The sequence below is a fragment of the Aythya marila genome (genome assembly GCF_965140915.1).
Source record: "Aythya marila genome assembly, chromosome: 8".
Taxonomy (NCBI): domain Eukaryota; kingdom Metazoa; phylum Chordata; class Aves; order Anseriformes; family Anatidae; genus Aythya; species Aythya marila.
This window is the reverse complement of record NC_139049.1, coordinates 4,851,657-4,878,146: the sequence shown is the minus strand read 5'-3', so window position 1 is coordinate 4,878,146 and position 26,490 is coordinate 4,851,657. Positions and strand designations below refer to the sequence as shown.

Here is a 26,490-nt window from a genome sequence, read left to right as displayed (position 1 = left end):
ATAAAAAAAAAAAACAAAAATAAAAATAAAAATAAATAAATAAAGAGGTGGAACAGCCTGTGGAACAGCCAGCATGACCGTTAAATTGCAGGAAGCCACTGGGGATATCAGAGGGAGTACCGATCTTTTCTTTGATAAAGACATAAACGGAGTGTGAAGCAGGTCACACACTGGCTTGACTGATGTCAAAGTCTGGAATAACTGATTGGCGCAGCCGAGCTTCATCTGCTGACCTGGGCTCCACACTGGCTTTGCCCCAGAGAAAGGACATACTGCCGGCAAGCAGAGGCTGCCTGCCCCAGTGTGTTTGCTCCAGCTTACAGCTATGCGTGCACCTATCGGCCTTGGCATTGGAACATTTTAACTTGCTCAGGTGCTGGCTTCTTTTGTCTTATTTTTTATTTTCTTCTGTGTTTCTGAGATCTGGGAAATGCAGTGCTCTCTTGGTAACCTTAAGAGCTGCCAATGGTATGGCCCCCAGTTATGACATGATAATGCTACTATGACCCAGTTCATTAGGAGGAAAGACATCACTCTTCAGATTGATTGCCATTTATTGTTCACTGGGAACGGAGAGTCACAGGATCTTGAACACCAGGGAATTGCAAATGGGGGAAACAGCATATGTACAGACCACCGGGAGAGAAACAAATTCTGATTGAAGTTATAACTTGGCATCAACATGAATTGCAACAAATGGATCTTCGTCAGTGTTACTGATCTGGAAGTTAGCCGTTCCATCCCCAGAAACATACACCTGCTTTCCAGTACACGCGTTGCCCTCCTTTTGTCCAGAAATAACATCACAGTAGGTACCAGCAGGCAGACCAGTTTGCAAATTGACGTTCATGTACCTGTGTGAAAATCAGTGAACGTTGCTTCTCTGTTGTTTTCAAAACAGATATTTGCAACTGGGTAAAGGAATTCTGAAGCTGATGCTATTGCATGACTTGGAAAGGCAATGCGATGCAAGGGAGTTACCAAGCCTGACCCTGCTTCTCTCCCTGCACTCCTTTTCCAGAAATGGGGAGGCCACTGTGTGAATCTAGATCAGGCTGTAGGAGTTGTTCTCATTGGAAGAAAAGAACAGGACAAAATCAAAGCATAAAAGAGCTTCACAACAGGACGCGTGCTGCTAAAGGTAATCCTAATTGTGATGAGCGTTCAATCCATTAGGGTTGAACGGGCTTGGACTGGCTTGGATTGGACGGGCAAGTTTGGATGAGGGAAGTGAGAGAGTGCCTGCCCCGCTCAGAACTACCAAAACTTCAGCTCCTACTGCTTCCATCCTTGGGCACTGCTCTGTCCACAGCCTCAGCCTCTTCTCATGTGAACTCATCTGTGGGTGTACTGGAGATGACACGATATATGCGGCAGACCACAGGAATGGGATGCTCAAGATGCTAACGAGCAATCTGTACGTCTTCAGACGCTCCACTCAGACACCTCAGCCTTGCTTTCGATGTTCTCCATTCACCCGTCAGCACTCTAGCTGAAGGACATCCCCCCTCCCAACACCTGAGCCCTTTCAGCATTCCGTCTGGGGAGTTCTGCTTCTCCTCGGGGATACAGTCTCTCCCACCAACTTACCAGTCGTCATTATTAAAGACGATGAAGCCTTTATTGCCACGGCCAAAAGCTACTTGATTGCTGCCATTGTCCCACCAGTTTGAGAAAGGCTGGCCGTCTGCCACGTTACGGAAGATAACCATGTTCCTGAAAATGCCAGGAATGGCTGTCACTGGAGTTGCAAGAGCTCCACAGCCAAGAGGCTCATCATGCAAAAGTCACTGCTTTTACTGCGTTTTGCTCCAGAGTCTCCTACCTTATTTGCCGCCAGCGATGCTCACATACCCAGTCGTTGCCACAGGTGGTGTCCGCATTGATTGTAACCGACTTTGTTGATCCATCCGTGTTGCTAGGTGGTCCAATCCAGTCATTGGCATCCTTTTTATTGAAAAGAGACATTTGAAAGTTCTTACTGGAAAAAGCAGATCAAAATGCGGGATGGATGGCGCACCTAATTTCCACCCACCCGATCCAGGATTGGACAGAGAAATCACTTGAGAAGTTTAGCAAACGTGAATCTTGAGTGTTACAAACTTACCTTCCCATTTACAAAATTTCTTGTCCAACGATAACTTGACATCACACGTGTGAATCCATACGGATGAGCCAACATGAAACCAACGGCCATTTTATAAAGCCTGTTGGGCCAAAAGCATAATGAGACGTGGCTAGAGAAAGCATGCTGGGGAACAAAGAGACAAACAAATCAGCAAGAGGAAGAGGCATCAGCCAGACAACCCCGCATTCCTTACCTGGCATCCCAGAAGGTGAGAATGGAAGCTCCACCAGCCCCGTGCCCCCGCTGGTTGTCATGGTTATCCACAAAGACCAAGGCTCTGTCAGAAGGCACAAAGCCCCAGCCTTCTCCCCAGTTCCTGGCCAAAAACACAAGGACTTGAATCTACCCCGCCAAGCTGTGCATCCAGCATATCCTAGGCAAGCTGCACGATGGGCGCCCTTACTTTAAGTAGGCCATCTTTTCTCCATTCCACTTGCGGATCACTGTCCCCAGTTTTGCGCCGTATTTGAATTCGGTCACTCGGCCATTTCCAAAGTACTGACTGCCTGTAATTGGCTCGCCACCCAAGTCAATTACCTAATACGTGAAAGAACATTCCTTACAACTAGAACAGAAAGGGGTAATGAAAAGTCACTACTTTTGCTAATATTACTATCTGATTTCTTTTCAATATTGCATTGATTGCTATTTTGTTAATTTTATCTCAAACTCACTATATTTTTTTTTTTTGCATCTCCAACCTCAATCTATTTACTGTGTCCGATGACTACTGCATAATTATAGCTTGGGCCGCAGGAGCTTTATCTAAAATGTAAGCACCAGTACCTCTGCTTCCAGCACGTGGGCAACCTCATTACTTATTTCATGATATACGTAAAGGACAATTACCTATTTGCCTTAGATCTTTTGGCAACACATTTTTAATATAATGTATCTGGCAACTTTAGCTTTTACTGACTGGAATCTATTTTTTGTTTTTCTTACTTGGATTTCTTTCTGAAACATCATACACAAATTGGGAATGTGAAACGAACACTGGCTGTGCCATGGGAAAACAGTTTCAGACCATTATGCAATCAGTTGCCATTTCAGACGTAATCACCATTTATAATACTCTGTTGCAATTTATGTACTTATAATTTAAAATTCTGAGACTGAAATCTTACCTTTTTGAGATTGACAGAATTTTTACATTTAATTCAATGCAGTAAATTACATCTCAATAAGATTTCCAGGTTAACTAGCTCCAAAAGGTGCAAAACAATTGAGGCACTTTTCATGTCAATGACCTTCTGCAGGCAAATTAGATATTTCAAATTATGGTTGTTAAATCTTGACATCACTTTCTATAGATCAAGACTGAAAGTTGCTCAGGCCCAGCTCAAGCAAAGCACTGCTTTAGGTACAGGACTGAGTCTACACTCTGTCTGCAAAAAAGACGTATGTAAACTACAATTAAGAAAATAGAGATTACCTCCTGATAAATGAAAGGTTTAGCTCCTGCAGAAAACCACTTAGTATTTAGGTCTTTCAGCTTGTATAAAATTGCCTTCACATCCTCTGGCCACATATGCTTGGCAGCATCAATCCGGAACCCTGCTACACCAATATCAATGAGGTAGTTCAGATACTCTGCAACTTTGGAGCGCACATAGTCCTTCTCCAGGGCCAGATCAAGAAGATTAACCAAGCGGCAGTTTCGGACCTGTATGAAAATTCCGAAATGAAACATTTTTCACCCCGCAACCTAAATCTAATGTTCTATATATGTTTCTTTGAATTTCTCTGTGTTACAACGACAAAAGGAAACCTTCCCTGTTCATCATTCACCATGCGTATCTTACACCTTGGACAGTCATCTAGACTGACATCATGGACAGTCCTCTACGTAGAAGGAGCATTACAAAGCCTACATTTGCCCAGCATACACAGCTGCAAGTGATGAAGGAATGTACCAGAGAGCCATAATTAAATCTATAATCAGCTTTTTAATGCAAGTATAAGGCAAAAATATCATGTTATTTTTAGTCCAGTGTATTAACACGCGGATTCATTATTATTTCAAGTCCACTTACTTCTTTTGTGATGCAGGTAAGATTTCTGGAAATGATATTTCAAAATCTTTAAAATATATTGAATTCTATAGTCTTACTAAACATTAAACTCTTCTCTTCTGTCTCTTTTTTTGCCTTAGTTTTTGTAAATACAGAATGATGGTCATAGATTTCCACAAAAAGAGTATTTTAAAAAAGTGTTTCAGTATACTCAATATATGTTTAATAAATCTTATGTTGGGTTTCCACAGCTATGGACACATCTGTGTGGAAACAGCAAGGTACATCAGCCTATGTGGCAACCTGTACTAAAGAACCTACAATAGAGATGACCCTTTACAGCTGCTCAACATCCCAGAGACATTTATATCTCCCCCCTTCTGCCATTTCCCTAAAACTCCTCTCCCCTAAACTTAGGTTCAGGAAAGATTAAATACAGTTGAAAGGCATGACATTGCTCAAGCAAAACACATATTTATCTTTATAAAATAATTTCAGTTCTGTGGTAGTTTTAAAGTCCTGACCATATAATTAGATACACAGGAACAGACAGACTCCCCTTATCTGCACAAAAGGAGGTCTTTCTTAGCAAGGGAAATCTCTAAAAAGAAAGTTGGTTTTCAATATTTTAGCCTTACTGTTTTTCTTTAGTAAATCCTAATCTCTCTCTTCTGAAATTAAGACCAAAGAAAACTTCCAAATTGTAGCAAGGGGTAAATAATAATTCATATTTTTTAAAGCACAGAAAACACAAATAAGAATCCCTAAATAGAGTTAATGATCTTTAAAACTCTCCTTATAAAATACCTAAGCACATTACTTAAATCTTAAGGTGAGCCATTAGCTCAAGTAGACCTATCCCTTTGCTCTAGATAAAGAACTGGAGTTCATGATAGTAACGCTAACCTCCATTATCAATTAGGATAGTTTTCCATGAGTTTTATTTTCTATATAATGTCTGACAGTAAAAGGGAGCAAAGAAATAACAGCCCTGAAACAGATGGACATAAAAATGCATTTATAGTTTTAGGTTTTACCTGAGATGCATCATGATAGTTCTCAATGTCTCCACTTTCAGATTTACATTTACCATCATTAAAGTCCCAGGCAGAATATGGCACAGCTGGAAAGTCTTCAGTCTTTGCATTGAAATAGCTTCCACAAGTAGAATGGTTGCCAGCACCAGCAGTACCTCCGCACATATGGTTGATTACCGCATCCACATAAATATGCACCTACAGAATGATGCTCATGTTTCAGTTTAAGAAAGTTACTTTCCATAGTGCTACTATCTGAAGAATGTTCTCTTTCTCTTACCTCCTGCCATATCCTCCTATTTCTGCTTGCTTGCTTCCCTCAACATTTTATTTAAGATACTTCTTTTATTAATATACGGCAGTTGTGGTACAACACACAGCTCAACACATAGAAGAAAAACATCTTTACTCCACAGCTACCTTGTCTTCCCTTCTACATTAGCTGATGTCTATATCCTAGCGCTACACACACCACAAGGTTTTCTAAGCACTTACTCCAACACTGTTGCACCTGGTCACCATGTCTCTAAATTCGGTTTCATTTCCAGATCGTGTGCAAAGCTTGTAGCTGACTGGCTGGTATCTTTCCCACCATGGATGCCAGGGGTCAGCAACAATAACGTTTTCATTTGGAGGTGAGATCTGTGAATAAGATGGTGTCTCTTGGTAACAGGATACCAATAATGGTTTAATTACGTTTGCTCAGTATTGTTAGAGAAAGAACATAAAAATATAAAACAAGGTCCCTTTAATGGAAGCAACTCACAATACTTAACACACACAGATCCCCAGTATCCTCTTCTTAAACTGTAGTGAGCTGCAATTAAAAGACTTAGGCCCAGATGTTCAGCAGTTAGAAACATATTAGAAAAATTATGTCCATGGACATAGTTTCCTAATCATCTTTTGGACTGCATGCCTCCCAGATCAAATAGTCTGAAATGATGTGAAGCTGGGCCTTTTAATGGCGTACTCAGACACTCTGACAGGCAGAGAGAAGCTTGCCAGCTTGGGTGAACAGAATTAGTAGCATTTTAATTTATTTGAAATCTTCAGCACTTTGGTACTTTTCCTGGGAGCTCATTTTTCTTAGTCATAGTTTAATTTTATGTTTATCTAGTTCTTAAGCACTTCTTTTGATTTAAATATCAAGCAGATAAGTTTAGGTTATTCACAGTAGTATTAAAAAAAAAAAAAAAAAAAAAAAGATTTAGAGGTTTAGCCAGTGATAAGCAATTCTAATTCATTTAAACATAATAGCACATAGAGCAAAACATGTGCTTTGGAGTGATGAAATAAATTCACTCTAACATAATGATGGCTGAGGAACATATTGCCAGCATTTACTACTCGCACTACCAATTTCTTTTATTCTTTTTTTTTCTGTTTCAGTACCTGTCCTTTGGTAAATTGAATATTTTCATTTGAAAAAGAAATTACCATCAATGAAGCAATTTTACTACCTACTGATAGGAACAGACATACCTGAACTCCTCCAAATCCATTAGGAGCTAAATAGCGTTCACACTCAAGAGCAATATCGGCCCAGCGCCATTCAAAGAGATGAACAATAGAAGTCCTCCCAGCCTGAGTGTTGGGGTTGTACTGTGCCCAGCAAACCCCTACAATTAACAGAAGAAAACAGATACCCATGGTGTGCTCTGTGACCAGTTGTGCTCTTCTTACTGCTTATCTATTCTCCTGCAAGAGGGTAAAGTACACATTACAGAACAGGCATTTACTTTTAAATGTTAATCCCTGGCATCGTATTTATTTAACTTCACCTGACTTTCATTCCATTTGAGAATTAGCTTTATCTAAGCCACATGAACTTCATGTACTAATGGTGATGTTGCTTAATATAGGCTGTCTCTAATGCACAAAGTAGTATTTGTATTAGTATAAAAATGAAACTAATCACAAACACCAAAGGATTGAGTGGTTTATATAGACTGAAACTGGCATTCTGTTTTTCATTTTAATGTATAATACTCTCTGTTGCTATTTATCCTTGCATGGCATCTTTTTTTTTTTTTTCATAATCCATTACTATGACTTGTGCATATTTAAAAAAGGACTTTGAAAAGTCGTATGTTCCTTATCGTGACTTGCCAAGAAAATTAGGGTATTTTGGAGGTTATGATAGACGTGATGTCCACCATTCAAACACAAATATTGAAGATTCCTCAAATACAGAAGCGACCATAACAACTCCAAACCTAAGAACCACTGAATGTTTAATGTAACGTTTTCCTGTTGTGTGCTTATGTTATAATCAGTGATAGCTGTAGAATTTTACTGGTAGAGAAGCAGATCCATGTCCTTGTTTCCTTAAAGTAAATAATGCAATTGAGAAAGCAACAACTAAATTACACAAAGCAGTAGGAATGTATTTTGACCAAATAGCCCAGGGCCTAGTGCTCGAAGAGGAGACTGAATGTAGCATCTTGTTTCTTTGGAATAAGGCTTAGGGCTGTTCTGGTGTCAGTACAAGCAGCAACACGGGAATGGAGGTGTTGGAAGCCCCAGCAGACTGAAGGGTCTAGCCTCAAAATGCTTCTGAAATGGGGGATGGGGAAGAAAAAAAAAAAGGAAAAAAAAAAAGGTCTGTATTCCCACTGGGAGGATGAGAGAGCCAGGCAGAGATGCACCTGCTGCAAGTCAGAGGAAATGGGATGGGATTGTTGCTCCTGAACAACTCTACCGTGGCTTGCCAACTTGTCTTCTGCTGGGTTAAGTCAGTGGTACAAAACTCCGCTGGCATTTCCAAAATACCACAAGTGCTAATAATAGTATTTTTTTTTCCTAAAAGGAAAAAAAAAAAAGTGGGAGAAGAGAGCGTGCATTACTAAATTAATCACTGTCTTTCATACCTGGTGTCATCTATCTAATAAAAAAAAACTAATATGACACGATCCAAAATCATAAATTATCAGTATCTAAAATTTCTTACAGAATTACAGTCCAAAAGCAGCCACAATTCTTATACGGCTTAAAACCAGCGTATGAAAACATTGCAGAAGTTACTGCAATGCTACACTTACAAGAATTACAGATCGGTATGCGCACCAATGTCCACAGCCTAAGCAGAGTTCAGCATTTTCAGCATATCCCATCCACACCAAGCGTGGGCTGCCAGGCTGTCCTCCGGCCAGAAGCTCTGCTCCGCGCAGCCTCTCACAGCGTGTTCCGCCGGCACAGCTTGTTCACTCCTGCGTGGCACGGGGCTTGCTTCGCGATGGGAAAAAACGGAGCGTTTGGGGCTTGGTTCATCGCAGCTCCTGAGGGCTCCCCGCGGCTCGGCGCCGCCAAGCAGCCCGGCCCCGCCGGCCGCCCCGTGAAGGGAAGCGCACCGAGGCCTGGGGCCGCCCCGCCCCTGCGAGGCCTCGCCCCCGTGACAGGACTTAGTGGCGTAATGGCAGCGGGAACCCTGCTAACACAGCTTTGGTTGTGAGGGGCAGGCCACAGAAAAATTAACTTTTATTTTATTTAAAGACCCCTTTTTTTTTTTTTTCTCGCATCTTAACAGCGCGAACCCTGCTGAAGGTCTCAGAGCTGGCAGACACTCTCCGGTGCTGGCAGAGCAGGCTCGTACAACCCGCTTACACCAAGGGCGCTGAGCTCAGCCCCGTGACAGCCCGAACAGCAGCCTCCTCAGGACGACATCAAGACTGTCAGATTTATGAAGCATCTGAAACGTGCCTCGCTTCGGTCTGGGGCACTGCTGTGACTGACACACCTCACATCATCCTGCCAATCGTGCCAGGGGCAGGGAGCCGCAATCCTACAGCGTGCCCCAGTGCCAACTGGGGGCAGCTCTTGCAGGCTGGCCAGGGGTAGCGCCTGGCAAAGAACACATCTGACATCATGACAAAGAATGTAAGAGGTCACCAGTTTTCCCATCAGTGGTTCATCAACAGGTAATAGTAATTGGTACCAATATTGTGCCTTGCCTACACAGCAAGTGGTATTTCCCCCTTCCTCTTGCGTAGATTGCTTGCATGCCACTCAGGCTTAATTACACTGATAATCAGTAGGTGGAGTTATAAAATCTGTGAAACAGGCTGTTGACATTCTACCATCCAACATGCAAAGAACGCTGTTGTCCTGTGACACTCACATATAAAGTAGTTTTATTGTTCCTGGCCTGCTACTCCAAAAACAGGTAAGAAACTAACAAACACGTATAGTGACCACACAAGAATGCAGCAATAAACTTATCAAAATTCAAGTAAAGGCATTTTTGAGTATCTGTTAATTGAGATCATACAGAAAAACAGCTATCATAATGTATTTTTTGGTCCAGCAACCGATTTAGACTGTCTTCAACTGGGATAAGGCAAAACATCTTTACACTAGCTTGTTATCACACCATCACTTGTGAATTCATATTTTATAGAATAATTTTATCTTTAAATCTATTGGACCTTCTCGACAAGTGTCATTGCAACGTTTCCCATGTGATTTTGGAAAGCTGCGCTAGCCTCAGTATGCAACAGATCTTACTTTGTGCCCTTCACATTAATTTTTTTTAAACATGTTTCACCAGGGCACCTATGCTAGTTTAACAGTGTTTGAACTGTTAAACTTGTTTCAACTACTTTAGTCGCACTAGTGGCATCTTTCAACATGTGAATAAACAATGAATTATTAAGGAAAAAATTCAAAATAGCTAGTTACACAGAATGAATTCATGCCAGTGCACCAGTCCAGTTTGGTTTCCATGGTAAGGTTTACACTAAGGATATTTTAGAGATTTACTTACCTTTTATACCCTGAACCAGCATCAACTGAACATCAGATTTAACGTAGAGAACATTCACCCTATACGCCTATGAACACATATTGTGAATCATCTAGAACATGTTGTACAATTACAATTGGATTCTTTACCTCTTAAAAAAAAATTGTCTTCCTTCTTCCCAGTCCCAAATCCCACAAACAAACGCAAAATTAAGAGAAAGGAAATAATTTATTAGATATTTCAAAAGCAACGTACATACATTTATTGGATAAATCTCATGACAGTTTCAACACATTTTGAATCTTTAAGATGAGAAAATTTATACTCTGCATTAAATACTTTAGAAATGCACTACGCACAGTTCAGAGTCCTGATGATTACACTGCTTCTTCGCCAAGCTTGGTAATACTTGAAAGAGCTGGAACACAAAAAGGACCTGGAACATCACAAAGGCACGTTAGAAGTATGAACAGCCAGATAATAGTAGTGATATGCTTTCTTTTGACAACTAAATTGAAAGATGCTTAATATTCTAAAATTGCTATCTGAAAAAAAAATCTGACTTAACAGATACAGCCTGTATTAATTTTATACTACAGTAAATTAAACAATAACATAATACAAAATCCACAAGACAAATATAAGTCAGTGTGCTATATAACTCTCATAGAAGTTCTACACACTACCTCAGTGCATAGAAAAAATAAAAACAAAATAGTAGCAGTGATTAATAGTTCAATGCCAAACTCTATTACTTCATTATGAGATACTATTAGATTTTGTTCTCTACTCAAAAAAGAAAAAGGAAAGTACAGACTAAAATCAATACAGTTTCTCATATACCAGGACAACAGAAATCAAACTAAGACACTTGCCTACCCTTTAATAACAGTAAGAATGGCTTTGTGACATACAATATTTATTTAAAGAAAAGCAAGGCATCCTCAATGTGAGCTCAGCACAGCTCCACACACATCAGTGTAACACTTTGAGCCCATACAAGCTAAGGAATTGTATCACAAATCAACTTATATAACCTTTGAAGAAAAAGGTGAAGGCCACCTTTTAGGATTATGAAGCTTCATTGCATCTATCACCCAACAAAGATGACTCTGATTTTTTTTCCCCTGAAAAAGTGCCCTTTGCTTTTAAAATTGCCAGATTAGTTCAAATTCTAAAATGTATAAACTCCTCCCCACACCTACTCTAGGTGTAAAACTTAAGAGGTAGTTGAGTGCTATGGGAAACATTGCACAAAAAAGGATACAACAAGAAAGGATACACTCTGCATGACAGTATTATTGCAGTATTTACGCAGGAATGTTTCTAAAGAAGAACAGCAGAATGTTGTTTAATTTTACTTGATTCTCAGTATTGCACACACAATTTTATGCTACCTATCATAAACAAAAATGCCTCGTTTAATAAAATACGTTTTTGACTCCTTACAAGATTTAATGAGGGCTGATGAGTCCACCAACACAAACTCCATACGCAAAAGTAAGCACATCTTTTGGTAACCACTAGGACAATACCAGACTGTTCTGTCTCATTAATTCTCCTTCAAGTCTTTCAGTTTTACAGACTCACTTTTTCCATCAGGTCCAAAACCCAATCATGTTTCCATTCAATGCAGGCTTTCAGGTCACTTATTCTCTACAAAGAAGCTGGTGACCTCTCAACATCGGTTTCTTCTACATAACCCTTATCCCAATAAATTGTATTTTAGCTACAGAAAACATAGTCACCCCAAATACCAACTGAAGGAAGGTTTTGTCAGACCATTAGAAAAAGACATTTCAGTTAACGAGTCACAGTATTTTTACAAACCATATGTATTTTCTCTACAAGTAAAAAAAAACTTTATAGAGAAAATAACAAAGTATTTGCAATAAATTTCATGACTTAATCACCATTTCTTCCTGTTCAAAAATAATCAAAGTTTAAACTTACATCAATTTAGCCTTCTTACAAAAAAAGAAAAACCATACTGAGATGCAGGACAGATCAAATTTGACGTCTTCCAGATGTTTGCATAAATTTATTTATACACGTGTATTTTTTAAGTAAGATTCTTACGTCCTTCTTGCTTACACAGTCAAATTTTATCATGGAATTTTGCATCACAAATCAGCAGCATCCATCAAAGCAGGGACAGGAGAACACATTTGTGTATAAATAGGGTTCAGCCTCATCATTAGCTTGGAAGTGAATGAAATAATCTGTGCTAAAACCTTCAGGATTCCAAGGGATCTGCATTAGTCTGTGGTGCACTCTGATCTTTACGTATAAATGGGCAAGGCAAGGAAGAAGTCCTATCCACGAAATATTAAATCAGTGACAGCAAGATAACGGATCTAGACTTTCAGATGTACAAATAAGTTTGCTCATTCTAGAAATAGCTACTGAGTTGATCATCAACATGATTAATAGTCAAGCGTGCACCTATTTTCTGTAAGCAATTCAAGTATTATTTAGCACATTTAGTGAAGTCAGAATCAAATTTAACAGAGTAAACTACCTGGAAAGGTATGGAATGCCTTAAATAAAACCATTCAGACTTCACTTGTAAGGCTTTCCACTAGCTAAAATACTTTTTTTTTTTTTTTTTTTTTTGCATTTTAAGAAATATTATTCTTATCCCACACTAGAAAAAATATAATACAGAATAATTTAGTCACAGCTCATTTGTCTACTTTCAACAACGAATACAAAAGAATGCCTGTAAAAAAAAAGTTATCTTTAATTTAATAAAAGATACAAATTTTGCAAACCACAAACAAGTAACTCAGAATAGGAACTAGTAAGACCAAACAGCAGAAATGAGGTAAACAAGCTCTATGGGAATCTGATGAAACATTTTAGACAACTGACACAACAAGAAACCTACAACTGAAGTGGCTGTTATGAATAGAAATAGTACCCTCATAACAATAGTACCAGGGAATCAAAACAATTTTTAAAGAATAAAAATCATTTGTTTACATCTTTGCTTTCAAACTTCAGTTTTCTTCAAGAGTAATAATCATCAAAACATCCAGATTAAAAAGTATGCTTGAGTAAGCAAAATGTTTCAGAAACACTCAACCTGAGCTGCAAGTTCAATTGCATTAAGATATAAGGATGGATAATCAGAGTGATGCCCAACTATATGTAATTCAGATAAACGCCCTTTAAATTTGAGCTATTGGTGCTATCAAAGAGTGCAGGCTGAGCACAGAGTGCTTCTGTCTTCCAACAGTTACTTCAAATGCTAATATGACCGTTCACTAAAATCTTTGGGGCCATGAAAATGCTCACAGTTAAAATTACAGCTGATTTTGCCAGAGTTACTCACTATAAAGTAAATACTTAAGAGTAAGCAGAAATGAAGTTGTATGGTAGGAAATAAAGTGATTGCTTTCTACTAGAAGTTTCTCATCTGTTTAGACAGAAATGCCAAGAATTAGCACCAGTGCACTCTGTAAGTAACTGTCCTTTCCCAAATGAGACAAGCTTGAAGGATGCCACAAAATTACTAAGATATCATTTTCCAAAGTTACCAAAGGCCCTTTACAATGTGTGTGTGTGTCTGGGAGGGGGCAAAGGAGCAACCCTTTTCAAAGCCAAAACCTCAGAATATTACTATAAGCTAATTGATCAGATTCCACAAACTTTTTCTCCCCAGGTCATGAGCCCCCAGATTAAAGATCAGAAAAACTGACAACCACCATAGGATCTCAGGATTATGGAACTGGCAAGTCTCCGGGATTCCAAACAGAGTTTGATAAAGCAACATTTTTATCTCACAACAACTACGCATCTTGCAGCCTGTTTTTCTAGTAGAACATATTGAAGAAAAGAAAATTTGTATGGAATATTTCTATTTCACCATTACTATTCCCAAAGCAGACATTAAATAAATAAATAAAACACAACACCACCACAACTTTTTTTTTTTTTTTTTTAGGCAGAGAATCCATACCTTCTGCAGCGTTCTATTTTTTTCTTTTGCCTTCATTGGAATCCTGCTTTGGTCTAGCTGAACGAGCAAATTGCTGAGATTCTGTTAAGGACCACAAGTGCCAATGATAAACAGAGGAGTCAACCAAGGAGCAAAATGGGAGCGTAATTTCAGCAAAGGGTAGTTTAAAAACCATCCTTTTGTTTTTCTGTGACTGAGTTCTACTATGGTATTAAATATGGTAACAATAGTGTATACTAGTCGAAGATTAGGACCTTGCTGAACTGCAGCATTCATTAAGATAGCTATTCAGGAGTTCACAACACTAAGTAAGAAGGACAAATTACGAATTGTTTAGGTGCAGGTGCAAACTGACAAATAAAAGCAGAGGACACACTCAAGATCTCTAAAGATACCTGGGAGGAAAAAAGATTAAAAAAAAAAAAAAAGAAAAAAAGAAAAAGGAGAACAGGCTGGAGGGAACAAGACTACAAAGAAAGGAAATAAACTAAAAAACACTTAAGTGAAAAAAAGGGACAGGTGAAGATTTAATACCTTAAGACAAAAAAAAAAAAAAAAAAAAAAAAAAAGACAATCCAAGCAAAAAAGGTAACTAATAGTTGCCTGCAAAGTAACTAACAGTTCCACCCGGAAAAGAAATCTAAACAAAGAGGGCTGACTCTGACAGGGGCATTTCTAAATATTCTTGGTTTTACATTGTAATTGAAATAGAACACATATTTGTGAATGTAAATCCTTGACAAAAGGAGTTTGTACATTATGCTAAAAAAAACAAAAAAAACAAAAAAAAAAAAAAAACACACAAACACAAAACAACTCACTTGACCTCCCAATTCTGCAAATGTATGCTTAACCAAGTTGAAAAACCTATCTAATTTAAATGCAATGGTTATACAAGCTAAATTATCTTTTTGATTGTGTTTTCAGGATCAAAGAGCAGAAAAGTCAATTTAAGTCTTACATAAAGCACACTTACTTTCCTATTTCAGAAGGGGTGTCTACATATAAGTTATAATAAAATTACCAATAGCATGCTAGGGTATGCTGTCTGGTTTTCTTAAGGTATCTTCTCTTGCCATCAAATTCTAACAAAGCAGAACCCTCTATAGAGACAAAACTAGAGACTGACAGAAATTCCAGAGAATATAATGTAATTTGACAAAAAAGATACAACCACCATGGGTTTTTCGAATAAGACATATCCGTTTGCTTCTTTTAAAGCTTTAGCAGCTGCTTTTTCATTAGGAAGTCCAATGAAAGCCTGTCCCTTCATACGACCTTCTTTCATCAAACGTATATCAAACCTAGAGGCAAAATTGAGAATTAGGAAGTATTGTTTAAACACACTGATATTTCACAGTACAGATACAATGCTCATGCATAAAGTAGGAATGTCAAAAATAGAAACAGTGCCTACGTGCAGGCATTAAGTCATTGGAGGCTGGGAGAAGCTATTTAGTGGCATTAGGTTTCAGGACTGGACGTTGGTGTGCAACTGCAATAAATACAAGGTATGCAAATTGACCAGATACACACTATTATCTGCACTGTATTCATTCTGCATTGCTCAGCCAATAAACAGTAAATTTAGTAAGCAAAATATAAAGGCAAAAATAATGAGGTCTTCAGAAACTGTGCAAAAAATATGTTTTATTTCTGTATTTCTGATGAAGGAAGATTTTCAGATGAGAAGCATTTTTCCCCCCATAAAAACACGGAAGCAGAGAGAAAAGAGCAGGGAAAAAAGTAAAAATGACTAGTTTTCAAATCATAATTTTCACCAGTATTATAAACTGGTAAAAGTTTACTTTTAACCAAGTATCAAAGTCACTTACATATTTCGTTCCAGTTCTGACTGGAAGTCCACGTATCTTCCAAAAATGAACTTAAGATCCTGCAATTAAAGGACAGGCATAAGAAGAAAGCTGCTAAAAAGACTTTTTGATAAACATTCAAATTTTGTTGTTTACCTACCTTTTCTTGAACTTGTTTAGCTAAATTCTTCACATATATTCTGCAATTTGGATCACCTGGCTCATAGTTTTTGAAGACAGAAAATTTTTCCATTTCTTGAAGAAGACAGAAAAACAGTCTAAATATTTTAGGTCATGTAATTATTGTATATTTTTGCTCAGTACAAGACAAATTATAAAATTGTATGCAATAAACTAAAAGAAGAAATACTTAAAACTTTTCATTACAACAAAGCAAAGATCTATTAAATAATTTATTCTCGTCATTGTACCTTCTCTAGAAAGCCTGTTTTTTTCTAGTTCCCTTCTAGAAATAAATTCTGATGGTATTTCCTCATCTTCTTCCTCAGTTTCCATTTTATCATTTGAGCTAGGAGCTGGGAAAATCCTTCCAAATCCTGTGTTATTGATTTCTTCCGCAGCAGCATGAAGGTCTGTAATTTGAACACATTAAACAAGTAGCTCATATAATTATTCACAAGAGGAACAACAGCAAACAAAAAAGTATATTCCTTTTAGTAACATTTGAACATAGTTGACTCTGTAACTAAACATGAACACATCGTTAAGGAAATGTGTCTTATTTCCTGGCTTGACAAATACATTTGATCTATATAGCTCAATGAAATCAACTGCATTACCAAGAACAGCTGCACCACATGCCGGTTAAATTAAAAGTGAGCCCACTGTTCAAGCCTGTATGAACAGTTTACTTAATTTTCATTAAAAAAAAAAAAAAAAAAGTGTATTATTGTAAAATACTGAAAAACAGACTGACCCACAACCCTTCTAGAAATCATCACACTTCACAGTTAGCATGGTATAGCAGATTATCACTGTGTCACAGAGAAGAAGCTGGCAAACACATGAATACTAGTCTAAGAGCTGGAAAGGGAAAATCTAAAATTAGCTTGATATATTCAATTACACTATAATGTGAATGCGTTTGTACAGTATTTGTTAAAAGTAACCTAAATTTTTATAAAAGCAGTTCACCATTAAACATGGTGAACTTCAAAAGACCTTCAAAATCCTCTAGATCCTCTACTATACCAAAGCACAGAGCTCTGTGCTTTAAAATAGGAAAAAACAACAAATGCAGACAAGATTCAAGTTGGTGTTCTTAAACCAAGGTTTGTTTTTTAAACAGACCTTGACAGATACAATTTATGAAAACTCCTCCAACACAAAAGAAGAAAAAATGTAGGCAATGGAATTCTAACAGCTTTCTCTGGAAAACAGCTTTTTTTTTTCAAGTTAATATTAAATAAATTTGAAGTATATACTCCTACCATTTTTTTCTTCTCTTTCCGAGTTTATCTGAAGAACAGATGGGATGTCAGTAGTAATATGGAACTCAATTTTTTTATGACCTACATGCTGTGGCTGCTCAAAGACATCTGAAGGTGACAGTGTAGGGTGCATATTACTGTTTAAAACAAAAAACATTAAAGATTCAGTGACTGACAAATGCATACTCAATAAAAGATCTATTCCAGATAGAGTTCATCCTACTTTTTTTTTTTATCACAAATAAACAAGTTCCATAAATTTCATTTCATAAATTTCATTTAATACAATTTAATTTGATTAAAACACTGCAAATACATTTGACTGACACTGAAAACAACAACAAAAAAAGAACATCCTATATTACAATATATGCAGACACTTCCCAAAAAGCTGTAGGGAACCTCAATAAGAAAAATAATCATCACGTCTGCTGCTCTCACATAGTATAAAAATATACCAAAGCACTTGGAGGAAGAGGAAGGCTGTTGAAAAAAATGCATTCTCAGTAGATCATCACTGGATAGAAATACTTCACTAATATCTACTGTTCCAGAGTACTGCAATTTCAAAAATCAAAATGACTTAGGCCAAAGCAGTTTTTATTTTTTAAGACAGTTACCCCAGGCAATAAATCCAGATCACTTCTGTCAGCACTGTGATATGACATTTTTTTTTTTTTTTTAATGAAAAAGGGATTCTTGATTAGTTTGATAGCAAGATAAAGAGCTTCAACTATGCAAACATCACACACACTGAAGTTGTTGAGCAGAATTTAGTTCAAACTATGTGACAATTTGGACTAATTACGTATCAGTGAGAAAAGAATACTTTTATCAACACAACACTAAAGCAAACAGAACGCAGAAAAAAGACATTTAGTAAAAAAGAATAGTTTTCTTAAAAAGAGGAAGCACCATAGAAATAATACAAACCTGTGGGGAGCACACACTGGAACATTGAGTAAATCTTTAATTCTTTGTTTTTTTCTAACACCACGCCTCTTTGTGTTTATTGGTCTTTTAGGCTGAAGGGTTGCTAATTCCATCAATTTGGTCATTCTATGATAAAAAAAAAAAAAAAAAAAAAAGAAGCACGGTTTGAGAATGCATATGCGCAAATATAACCCTTCTCCCTTCCTTAAAACCCTGGAAATGCAACTTTTCAGAACACAAGTTATTTGTCAAGCTGCTTTAAGATCTAAACCACACTAAAACTATTGTTATAGTTACAGTAATCTGATATACCTGGAGTAAAGGAGCATCACATAAGGGAAAAAACAAAATCATGAGTTCAGTGACATCCTTTTCTTCCCAAAGTATGCATTTAAGTTGGACATCAAAGCAGTAAAAAGCTCCAAGCTGAACCTTTGTCGTAATGCCATTTTCACCTAACAGAACCTTTTGTTTTTTTCCAAATGCATGTATTTTCTGCATATAGCTAGTTATTTCCTCATTTACTTTTCCTGTCAGTTTAAATGGCAGGAAAAGAAGACTGTTTCTTCATTTACTATTATTACAAAGCTTAAAAAACAGTTCTAATTTACACCAATTCAGCTCTAAAGCTGTAAGAAAATCCTCAGCACGCACATTATTATTACTTATAGCAATACACACTGATATACAAAGAACAGTTTGGAAGTCAGAGTGCACAAACAATTGAGGCCGAGTAGTTAACTCACTAAAAATGTATAGAACTGAAGAAACCAGAAAACAAATCAATTATTACTTCCTTATACTTGCATTCTTTCTTCACGATGAGTTTTGTTTTCATTATTCGTACACAGAAACATGATAATTTGTACACCACATGACAATGTTTTGTCTTACTGTGGTTCAGAACAGCATTGTCCTACTGTTTTCAAGTTGCTCTGGAGCTTCCTTGAGAATGTTCAAGGATTTCACCACTGGCAGAACTGAAATCTATACAAGTAAAAACACCACTTAAAAACCACACAAAAGCCTGCAAATGACTAAAATGCAAACCTCTCTTTTTCCTCCTCATTATCACTTTCATATTCTGATTCATCCTCGCTAGATACTTGCTCTTCTTCCTCTTCAGGCAAAGGAGGCTCTTCAGGAGGCAGAGGTGGGATTGGGGGAGGTGGCACAGGCACTGGTAAATACTCTTCATACTAAATATGGGGAGAAAGGAAAAAATCTTTAGGCAAAATTTTTATTTAAAAAAGTGACTATCTTGTTTTCCTTGCACATAACAAAAAGGATCAAGCAGTAAATTACAAGAAGGCTAGAAACAACTTTTTAAAGTACATTTGCAGGGACCTTGACAGTATTTTGATAAACTACTTTAGAAATGAAAACTTCCACACTAAAAAAAAAAAAAGTTTGCTGCTGTCTGAAACGCAACAGTGAATATTTCTGTAATTTTAATTTGAAGCGTTAAACATAAAAATTGAAATTACATCCACGGGTTTTTATTTTGCACTTTTTTATAAGGACTTTTTTGAGAGGAGTATTGTCAAAACATACACAAGGAGCCTTAACCTCCCAAACCACCTCAGGTTCTACACTGAACTTTCTTTCCACCAACTATGAAAGTTACAGCATTTCTAAGCAGTGAGAATTTCATGAAAGGAATCTGTTTTCCCATTAAGATTACGGAACCTCATCTTGTAACAAACAGTCTATATACAAAATCACCTCCAGTCCCACCTTCAACAATCCTGCTACAGTTAACAACTACTTTTATGTACCATCAATTTCATAAAGCACTGTTGTAGATAAGCCTTAGATATACTGTGCACCCTTTAGAAACTGTGCTACGTATTCTAATGACTGACTTCTCACCTTACTAATTTCTGCATGACTGCTAACTTCACAGAGCTTAACCCAGCCCAATACCAGGCAAAGTTGTGATTTTTTTTCCCTCTGAAACATCGGTATGAATTAATTTATTTGATAATTTTTATAGTTTTCTATACAAGCCAGATCCATACCTTTGTTATTAAGAACAAGCTGTTCTGCTAAGGCAAACCACAAAACCTAGTGAAGCAGAGCTTCATGATACCCAAAGGCACTAACACCAAGGGCTACATTAAGTCCTCACTTGCTCAATCTTCCACTGGCAATCAGTTAAACTATGCTATCAGGCTAGTTTAGGAAAACCAAAACCACAGAGACAGTAGTTTTATTTCCCTTTAGACTTCTACAGGAACAGCTCCCTCTAAGCCTCTGCCAGTTGCCCTTACCCCACCTCTTTCAAAAAACACTCCAGAGACAGCAAATCAAATCAAAAAGCTCTGTACAATCTCATTAACAATCTGAATCTAATTAGAAATGCTAAGAAACACACAGATAAAAGAATGTAACTATCTTTTTAAGGCAATAGGCTAGCAATTTTCTAGCAATGCATCTTTAATATGATGCTACAACCTCCCTGCCTTTAAACTCGGTGGTTTGAAATACTCCAATACTGCTGTCATACATGTTTATTTGTTTTGAGTATAACTGAAATGGTTTCTTTAGAAGACTAACATACACAGCTTACCCAATGAAATGCAGGCGTATTTGCTATTCACAAGACACTTCAACTTTTACAAGTTTGAACTTTAGATCTCTTCCCACGTTGCTTACATTTTATATTACGAAGCCTTTTTACACTACTTAAAATGAGTATTAAACAAGTTACCATGGGAGGGCGAGCAGTAATTGGTCCAAAAGGTGGAGGAAGATTCATTTTATTCATAAGATGAAGTACCTGAAATAATTCAAGAGAAGTAGTATTTTCATTAGGGAATTACGTATGAGTTCCTTGCTGGATATCACAGCTGATAGCTGCTGGTAGGTGTAAATCAGCATAGTTTTACTGAGAGCACAACTACATATCTTACTAAAAAATAAGAAAACCTGAACTTGAGATGCAACACTAATAATAAATGCAAGCAACACCCTAAAAAGGCTTATCAAAGTAGTACATAAATCCTCTTCTCAGTTTGAAGTTAGAAGTGCTCAAGTCAAATCTAATTAGGATGATCACATCCAGTTAAGTCTTTAATTAAATTAAAACTTGTTTTATCTGAAGTAACTTATTATCTCAGCATGGCAAAGAATTAATATTGGTTAACACTATCACAAGGAAACTAACTTGCATTTACTATGACAAAAACTATTTCTGTGGGTATGTGGATAATTAAGAAGGGGAGACATATTTTTATACCTTTTTTTTTTTTTTTTTTTTGCATGTTTTTACTTACCTGGACATAAAATTTGGGCACGCTCGCCAAGGCATTTGCTATATTTGCTAGAATTGTACTTGAAGGAGGTGGATACAGATACTTGAGGCAAGAATTGATGGGAAAGGTGAGACTGAGGAAAAAGAATAAAAACAAAGAATCTTAGCCCCAGTACCACAAAATAACTGATAACAATTAATAATTACTCAAGATTTAACTATTCATTATGCCTGAAACGTCACCAAAATATTACCATTTCCCCTAGAACAGTGATACATACATGTATCATTTTGGCTGGTTGGGCCACTTACATTAAGTCTTTACCATCAAGGAGTAGTCAGTCCCCTAACGCATGACAGACTTACTGGGCTTGGGTAAAACAAATTTATCAACACATGGAGGAAGCCTAACAAGCACAGGAAGCAATCGACATCTTCAAACACTGTAAACCCAAAGTTTACAAAGAAACTTACTCGTCATGTATGTAAAAACAAAGAACATAAAGTGTCAAAAAAAAAAAAAAAAAAAAAGCATTCTGCTATTAACATTTGGACAGCCCAGCCAGCCCTTAAACTCCTCCTGAGAAAGAGGCAAACTGTGCTAGCAGGTTTTTATGTAATCCAGAGCATCATGTCTTCATGAGCACCAGTCACTACTCAACTGTGAGGGTTCTAAACCTGACAATCTACGAATTTCATCTTTATGAAAATTCCTACATCTCCTCATGTAAAACAGCAGCGCACTATAAAAGAAGACTACTACAGTCTCTTGTTCAACTGTGTTTAACATTTGTTTCAACATAAACCATAACAGAATTAAAAAAAGTACAGGAAGTACAAACCCATGGCTGGGTGCAATTCCATTGTCTATTTTAAGACAGTTTGGTTCTTTCTTCTCTTCCTCTTTCACCAGCTCTTCTGAACTAGAAAAATAATTTAAGGTTAACTAAAACAGGGCAAGAGTTAACTACCTTCCATAAAATACAAATGTTTCACTTCAAAAATTCAAAAACATAAGAAACAGATTAGTACAGTATTTTTTATCAACAGCATTACCAGATCAACCAGGGTAGCCAGACTTTTAAGGCCCACATGAACAAATTCTCACACAGATTTAAGTGAGTCTTCCTATGTTTAAACACTTCTCACTTAAATCTACTCACAACAAAAAAAATGTTACTCTCTGTTCAGAGACTATAAGATCAAAAATACTAAATTATTGATTTGTTTATATTCAGAGTGGATTGAGTAACTTTCAAAACCCCAAAGTTAATCTTAACTAAACATAATTACATAGTTTTTATCACTATCACTTCGATAGTTTGAATTTCAATTGCTTGTCAAGTACTTAATTAAAAAATGAATAAATTGCATGGTTAGGCTTTCAGGTTTACCTGTATACTATCATAGTAGTTGGTCACACTAGCATCGGGATTCATTGTTAGGTTTTTATTATTACTTATTTACATATTCTTTAAATATCTGAAGAGAGCCTGAGACAGTTTTATGTTTGCTCTGCTCATGTTTTGAGCTAGATACATGCAAACCAGCTCCAGCTGAGAAGCCAATGGCTACAGTAGTATAGCCTTACACAGTCATACCTACAGGTGTCAATTCTGCCTAACCCTTGATTAGATTAGAAAGAAACAACAGGAAAACACTGTATGCACTGCTTAATAACAAAATAAAACTATAATCCTGACACAAAGAAAGACGTATAAGAGGCTCTTTTAAACACAGGGAAACTGCATATCACAGAGGCCAGCTTATGCATACAGGAGTCTTGCTCTGTGAATGAAAACTCACAGGACCATGTACTGGTGAAAGACACCAATCTGTAAGGATGGGAATTATTACATAATAATACTGAATGGAACAACACTAATGGGAAGAATAGCTATGAACCTCTCTATTAACATTTTTAAAAGGCTACAGTTTATCCTTTGACTTAGCAGTACTATGAAGATGTTATGAATACAAAACTTCCTCTCCTTGACCGCAAACATAGAAATTGAATTATTATCCACATACCTTTTGCATTTCTCTGAGGGTAAAGGCTGGCTAAGAACCTGCGCACTGTCTTGTTCCTTTGCAAATTCAACCACTAAAGTGTGACCTAAAAGTTTCAGCTGATGCAGTCTTGACAAAGCCTTCAAGTAATTATAATGGAAAAAAGAAACGAAAAGAAAAAATGTCAGAATTGTTTCAAAGCATAACTGTTCTTCCTTTGGTTGGCAACCCAGTCATAGGGCAGAGTCCTAACTACTTTAAAGCTAAGCCTGTCTTACTAGACACAGGCAGTGGTAGAGCCACATAGTTCCCACCTTCACAGTGCTGCTTTTGGCAGCCTCTTTCTTGCCTGCAGAACAGAGAAAGATGACATAGCACACTGAGGCCATCTGAACACAGTAGCAAGACTGCAGCCTTAACAACTAGTAAATCTCTACAATTTTAAGAAATAAAATCCCTCTCTCATGAACTACGCACATTGTAGTCTACCAGTAATACCTGGGAATCTGAAAATCAAGATGCCTAACTGTTCTTTACACTGAGAAGCTCTAGCCTTCTGCAAGTCCTGATAGGCTGCTAACAACTGACACAAAGCAACCTAAATTCACAGTTGTTCACCTCATACAGTCTTTGTACCTTTTTTCAATACCAATTTATAGCATGACCTAAAAAAAACTACCTAGAATATAGGAGGGAAAAATTCAGGACATGGACTTTGTACCAGTCATATTTAAAAGGCATTATCAGCGTTATCTTCTTTGCCTACGTATCCTCCATGAACACGTTGCTTTTCTTTTTCTTACTGAAGCTTGGCATTCAAGGCAGTCTTGAATTGTGTACATTAACTATGTCTGAATTTTCCCACATATATGACCGTGCAGAACACAAGCAACTTATGTTCGTTTTATAGTTAATACAGAAACTCACATGCAGCCTGGATAAGGTACCATCAGCATCGACTCATTTAAGTTTGCCTTGCCGTAAGTGATGGGTTGGACCCACAAGATAACTTTCAAAAGCCCCTTCCAACCCATCTTTCCTATGACTCTATTTGAGTGTTCATTTTTGCAAATCCTTTGGGCATCCGCTGAAATACAATTCTAATACTTGACATTGCTCTGCATCTTTTTTCCTGAGACTGAGTACTACTAGATCAGATGTAAAACACTGTACAACAGAACTGGTAATTCAGAAAAGTACTTTTCTAAAACATTTAGTAACAAACTCTATACAAACCTTTGCAGCAGCATTTTCACTGGGAAAGGTAGCAAAAGCAGTATGTTTCTGGAGAGCAAACAAAAAAAAAAATGTCATATTGAATTCAAATCAAAAGGTTAGAAAACTTCCAGTTACTAGTTATCCAGCTCCACTGTGCTGCAAAGAACCAGGGAATGGTTTGCTAAGAACGTAGTACAGGCACTTTGTGTTAAAAAAGGAAGACGGGAACCCCACAGTCTGAAGAATACCAGAAAACAGTACTTTTGTTGCTGTTGTTCTAGTGAGCAAAAGCCACCTTTATCAGTACCTACTCGCTTACAATTTAAGATGCTTCTTTTCAAAAGAGGAAGTTTATTTCAGCAGCTCCTAATAAATTACTTTCATCAAAGCAACCCCCAGAAGCATTGATTTTCCTGCTACTGAAGTCGTAACTATTGTTGTGCTCTGGATGGTTTCTAACTAACACTTTCCCTTGCTTTCTAAGTGTAACACAAACTTTCGCTTCCCATGTTAGATCAAACCTTAAGTTCACCTTAAACTTACATCTGGTTTAAACACATTTCTTCATCTTGCCAGTACAAGAGTCAGTATGAAGAAAATAAGAGTGTTAACACTGTTATGATAGCAGATGTTAGGAAAATCCTCATAACGAGGTATTTTTGATATCCTCTAAGAGGAAGCGTGGCAGGGACGGGAACCGCAGAGGCCGCTCACCTGAGGAGCGTACCAGGCTCCCAGCCAACAGCCCGCCCGGCCGGATACACGCACCCACACCGCAGCAGCGCGGCAAAGAAAAACACCACAGGGGAGCTGAGGGGACAGAGCCGTGTCACCGCCTCCACCCTCACAGGGCAACACCCAGCGCAGCGCCGCAGGCCTCGCCTCAACGCCCGGGCCCCGCGGCTCCCCCCCGCTCCCCCCGCTCCTCCCTGGCCCCCGCGCCCTCACCAGCCGCCCGTGGTCCGCCAGGACGCGCACGGCCGCCGCCCCGAAGTGCCGCAGCAGCTCCTCCTTCTCCGCCGCCGTCAGCTCGGCGGGCAGGTGCCGCACCAGCAGCGTCCGGCCCCGCCGCCGCGCCACGCCGCTGGGCGAGGGGCCGGCCCCCAGCGCCGAGCCCCCCGCCCGCGCCTCCTCGCAGCCCGGCGCCGCCATGCCGGGGCCCGGAGAGCGGCAGCGCGGCCAGTCGCGACAGAGCCGGGGCCGCCCGCAGCGCTCTCGCGAGAGCGGGGAGGGGCGGCGGGGAGGAGCCTCCCTGGCGTGGCTCAGCCGCCATGAGGCAGCGGGCGGTGCTCTCAGGGGGTTGGGGCTGGAGAGCCCGCCTCAGGCGAGTGGGGGAGCGTGAGCGGGCTGCGAGTGCCCGCAGCACCCTAGGGCAGGCGGCCGTGGGGTGCTGCCAGCTGTGCCCCGATACCGGCCTGAACGCGGCCAGGTGTCCGTCTGTGATCAGCCGGTGCTGTTAGGAGAACCTGCCCGTGTGGGGGACATTTCCCATGCCTCACCTGAATTCCAGGAATTTTCCATGCCATTACCTGCTGCAGTTGCGCAAATAAATGCGCTTTGCTTCACTCTCAAATTCTTTCCTTGATAATTCGGCTGCTGCTTCTGATCCTTATTTCAGGGCAACTTTCTGTCAGGTGATCCTGTGGCCAGATGATACACAGAATCATAGCATATCACAAGTTGGAAGAAACCTTAAGAGTCAGCAAGTCCAACTCCTGGCACCATTAGGTCTACCACAAATTCAGATCATATGACTTAAGAGCACAGTCCAAACACTTAAAATCCCACAGGCTTGGTGCCGTGACTATGTCCATGGCGAGACTGTTCCAGAGTGTGACAACTCTTGGTGAAGAGCCTCTTCCTGATACCCAGCCTGAACCTCCCTTGTCACAGGTTGACACCATTCCCTCAGGTCCTATC

The 26,490-nt window shown here is 38.5% G+C and overlaps 2 protein-coding genes across 3 annotated transcripts; both read right to left on the bottom strand.

Moving 5' to 3' along the window:
• Window positions 1-536: 536 nt before the first annotated feature.
• Window positions 537-8,441, bottom strand: LOC309880531 (pancreatic alpha-amylase-like). Its single transcript, XM_082765547.1, has 11 exons — window positions 8,225-8,441; window positions 6,666-6,881; window positions 5,676-5,822; window positions 5,181-5,378; window positions 3,564-3,794; window positions 2,532-2,665; window positions 2,322-2,444; window positions 2,108-2,207; window positions 1,826-1,947; window positions 1,591-1,716; window positions 537-854 (listed from the first exon to the last, which is right to left on the bottom strand). Exons 2-11 carry the CDS (start codon window positions 6,831-6,833, stop codon window positions 665-667), a joined length of 1,539 nt encoding a protein of 512 aa, XP_082621673.1. The 5' UTR covers window positions 6,834-6,881; window positions 8,225-8,441; the 3' UTR covers window positions 537-664.
• A 1,701-nt stretch (window positions 8,442-10,142) lies between these two features.
• On the bottom strand, window positions 10,143-25,784 carry RNPC3 (RNA binding region (RNP1, RRM) containing 3). 2 transcript variants are annotated; one of them, XM_082766172.1, is made up of 15 exons: window positions 25,519-25,784; window positions 24,589-24,636; window positions 23,374-23,492; window positions 22,185-22,265; window positions 21,365-21,476; window positions 20,800-20,868; window positions 19,137-19,285; window positions 18,087-18,212; window positions 17,154-17,290; window positions 16,134-16,295; window positions 15,863-15,957; window positions 15,724-15,782; window positions 15,060-15,192; window positions 13,889-13,961; window positions 10,143-11,250 (listed from the first exon to the last, which is right to left on the bottom strand). In XM_082766172.1, exons 1-14 carry the CDS (start codon window positions 25,720-25,722, stop codon window positions 13,902-13,904), a joined length of 1,554 nt encoding a protein of 517 aa, XP_082622298.1. In that variant the 5' UTR covers window positions 25,723-25,784; the 3' UTR covers window positions 10,143-11,250; window positions 13,889-13,901. The 2 variants fall into 2 exon arrangements, with proteins under 2 accessions (XP_082622298.1, XP_082622297.1); XM_082766171.1 differs by having other exon boundaries at window positions 10,143-10,360.
• Between the last annotated feature and the right edge of the window lie 706 nt (window positions 25,785-26,490).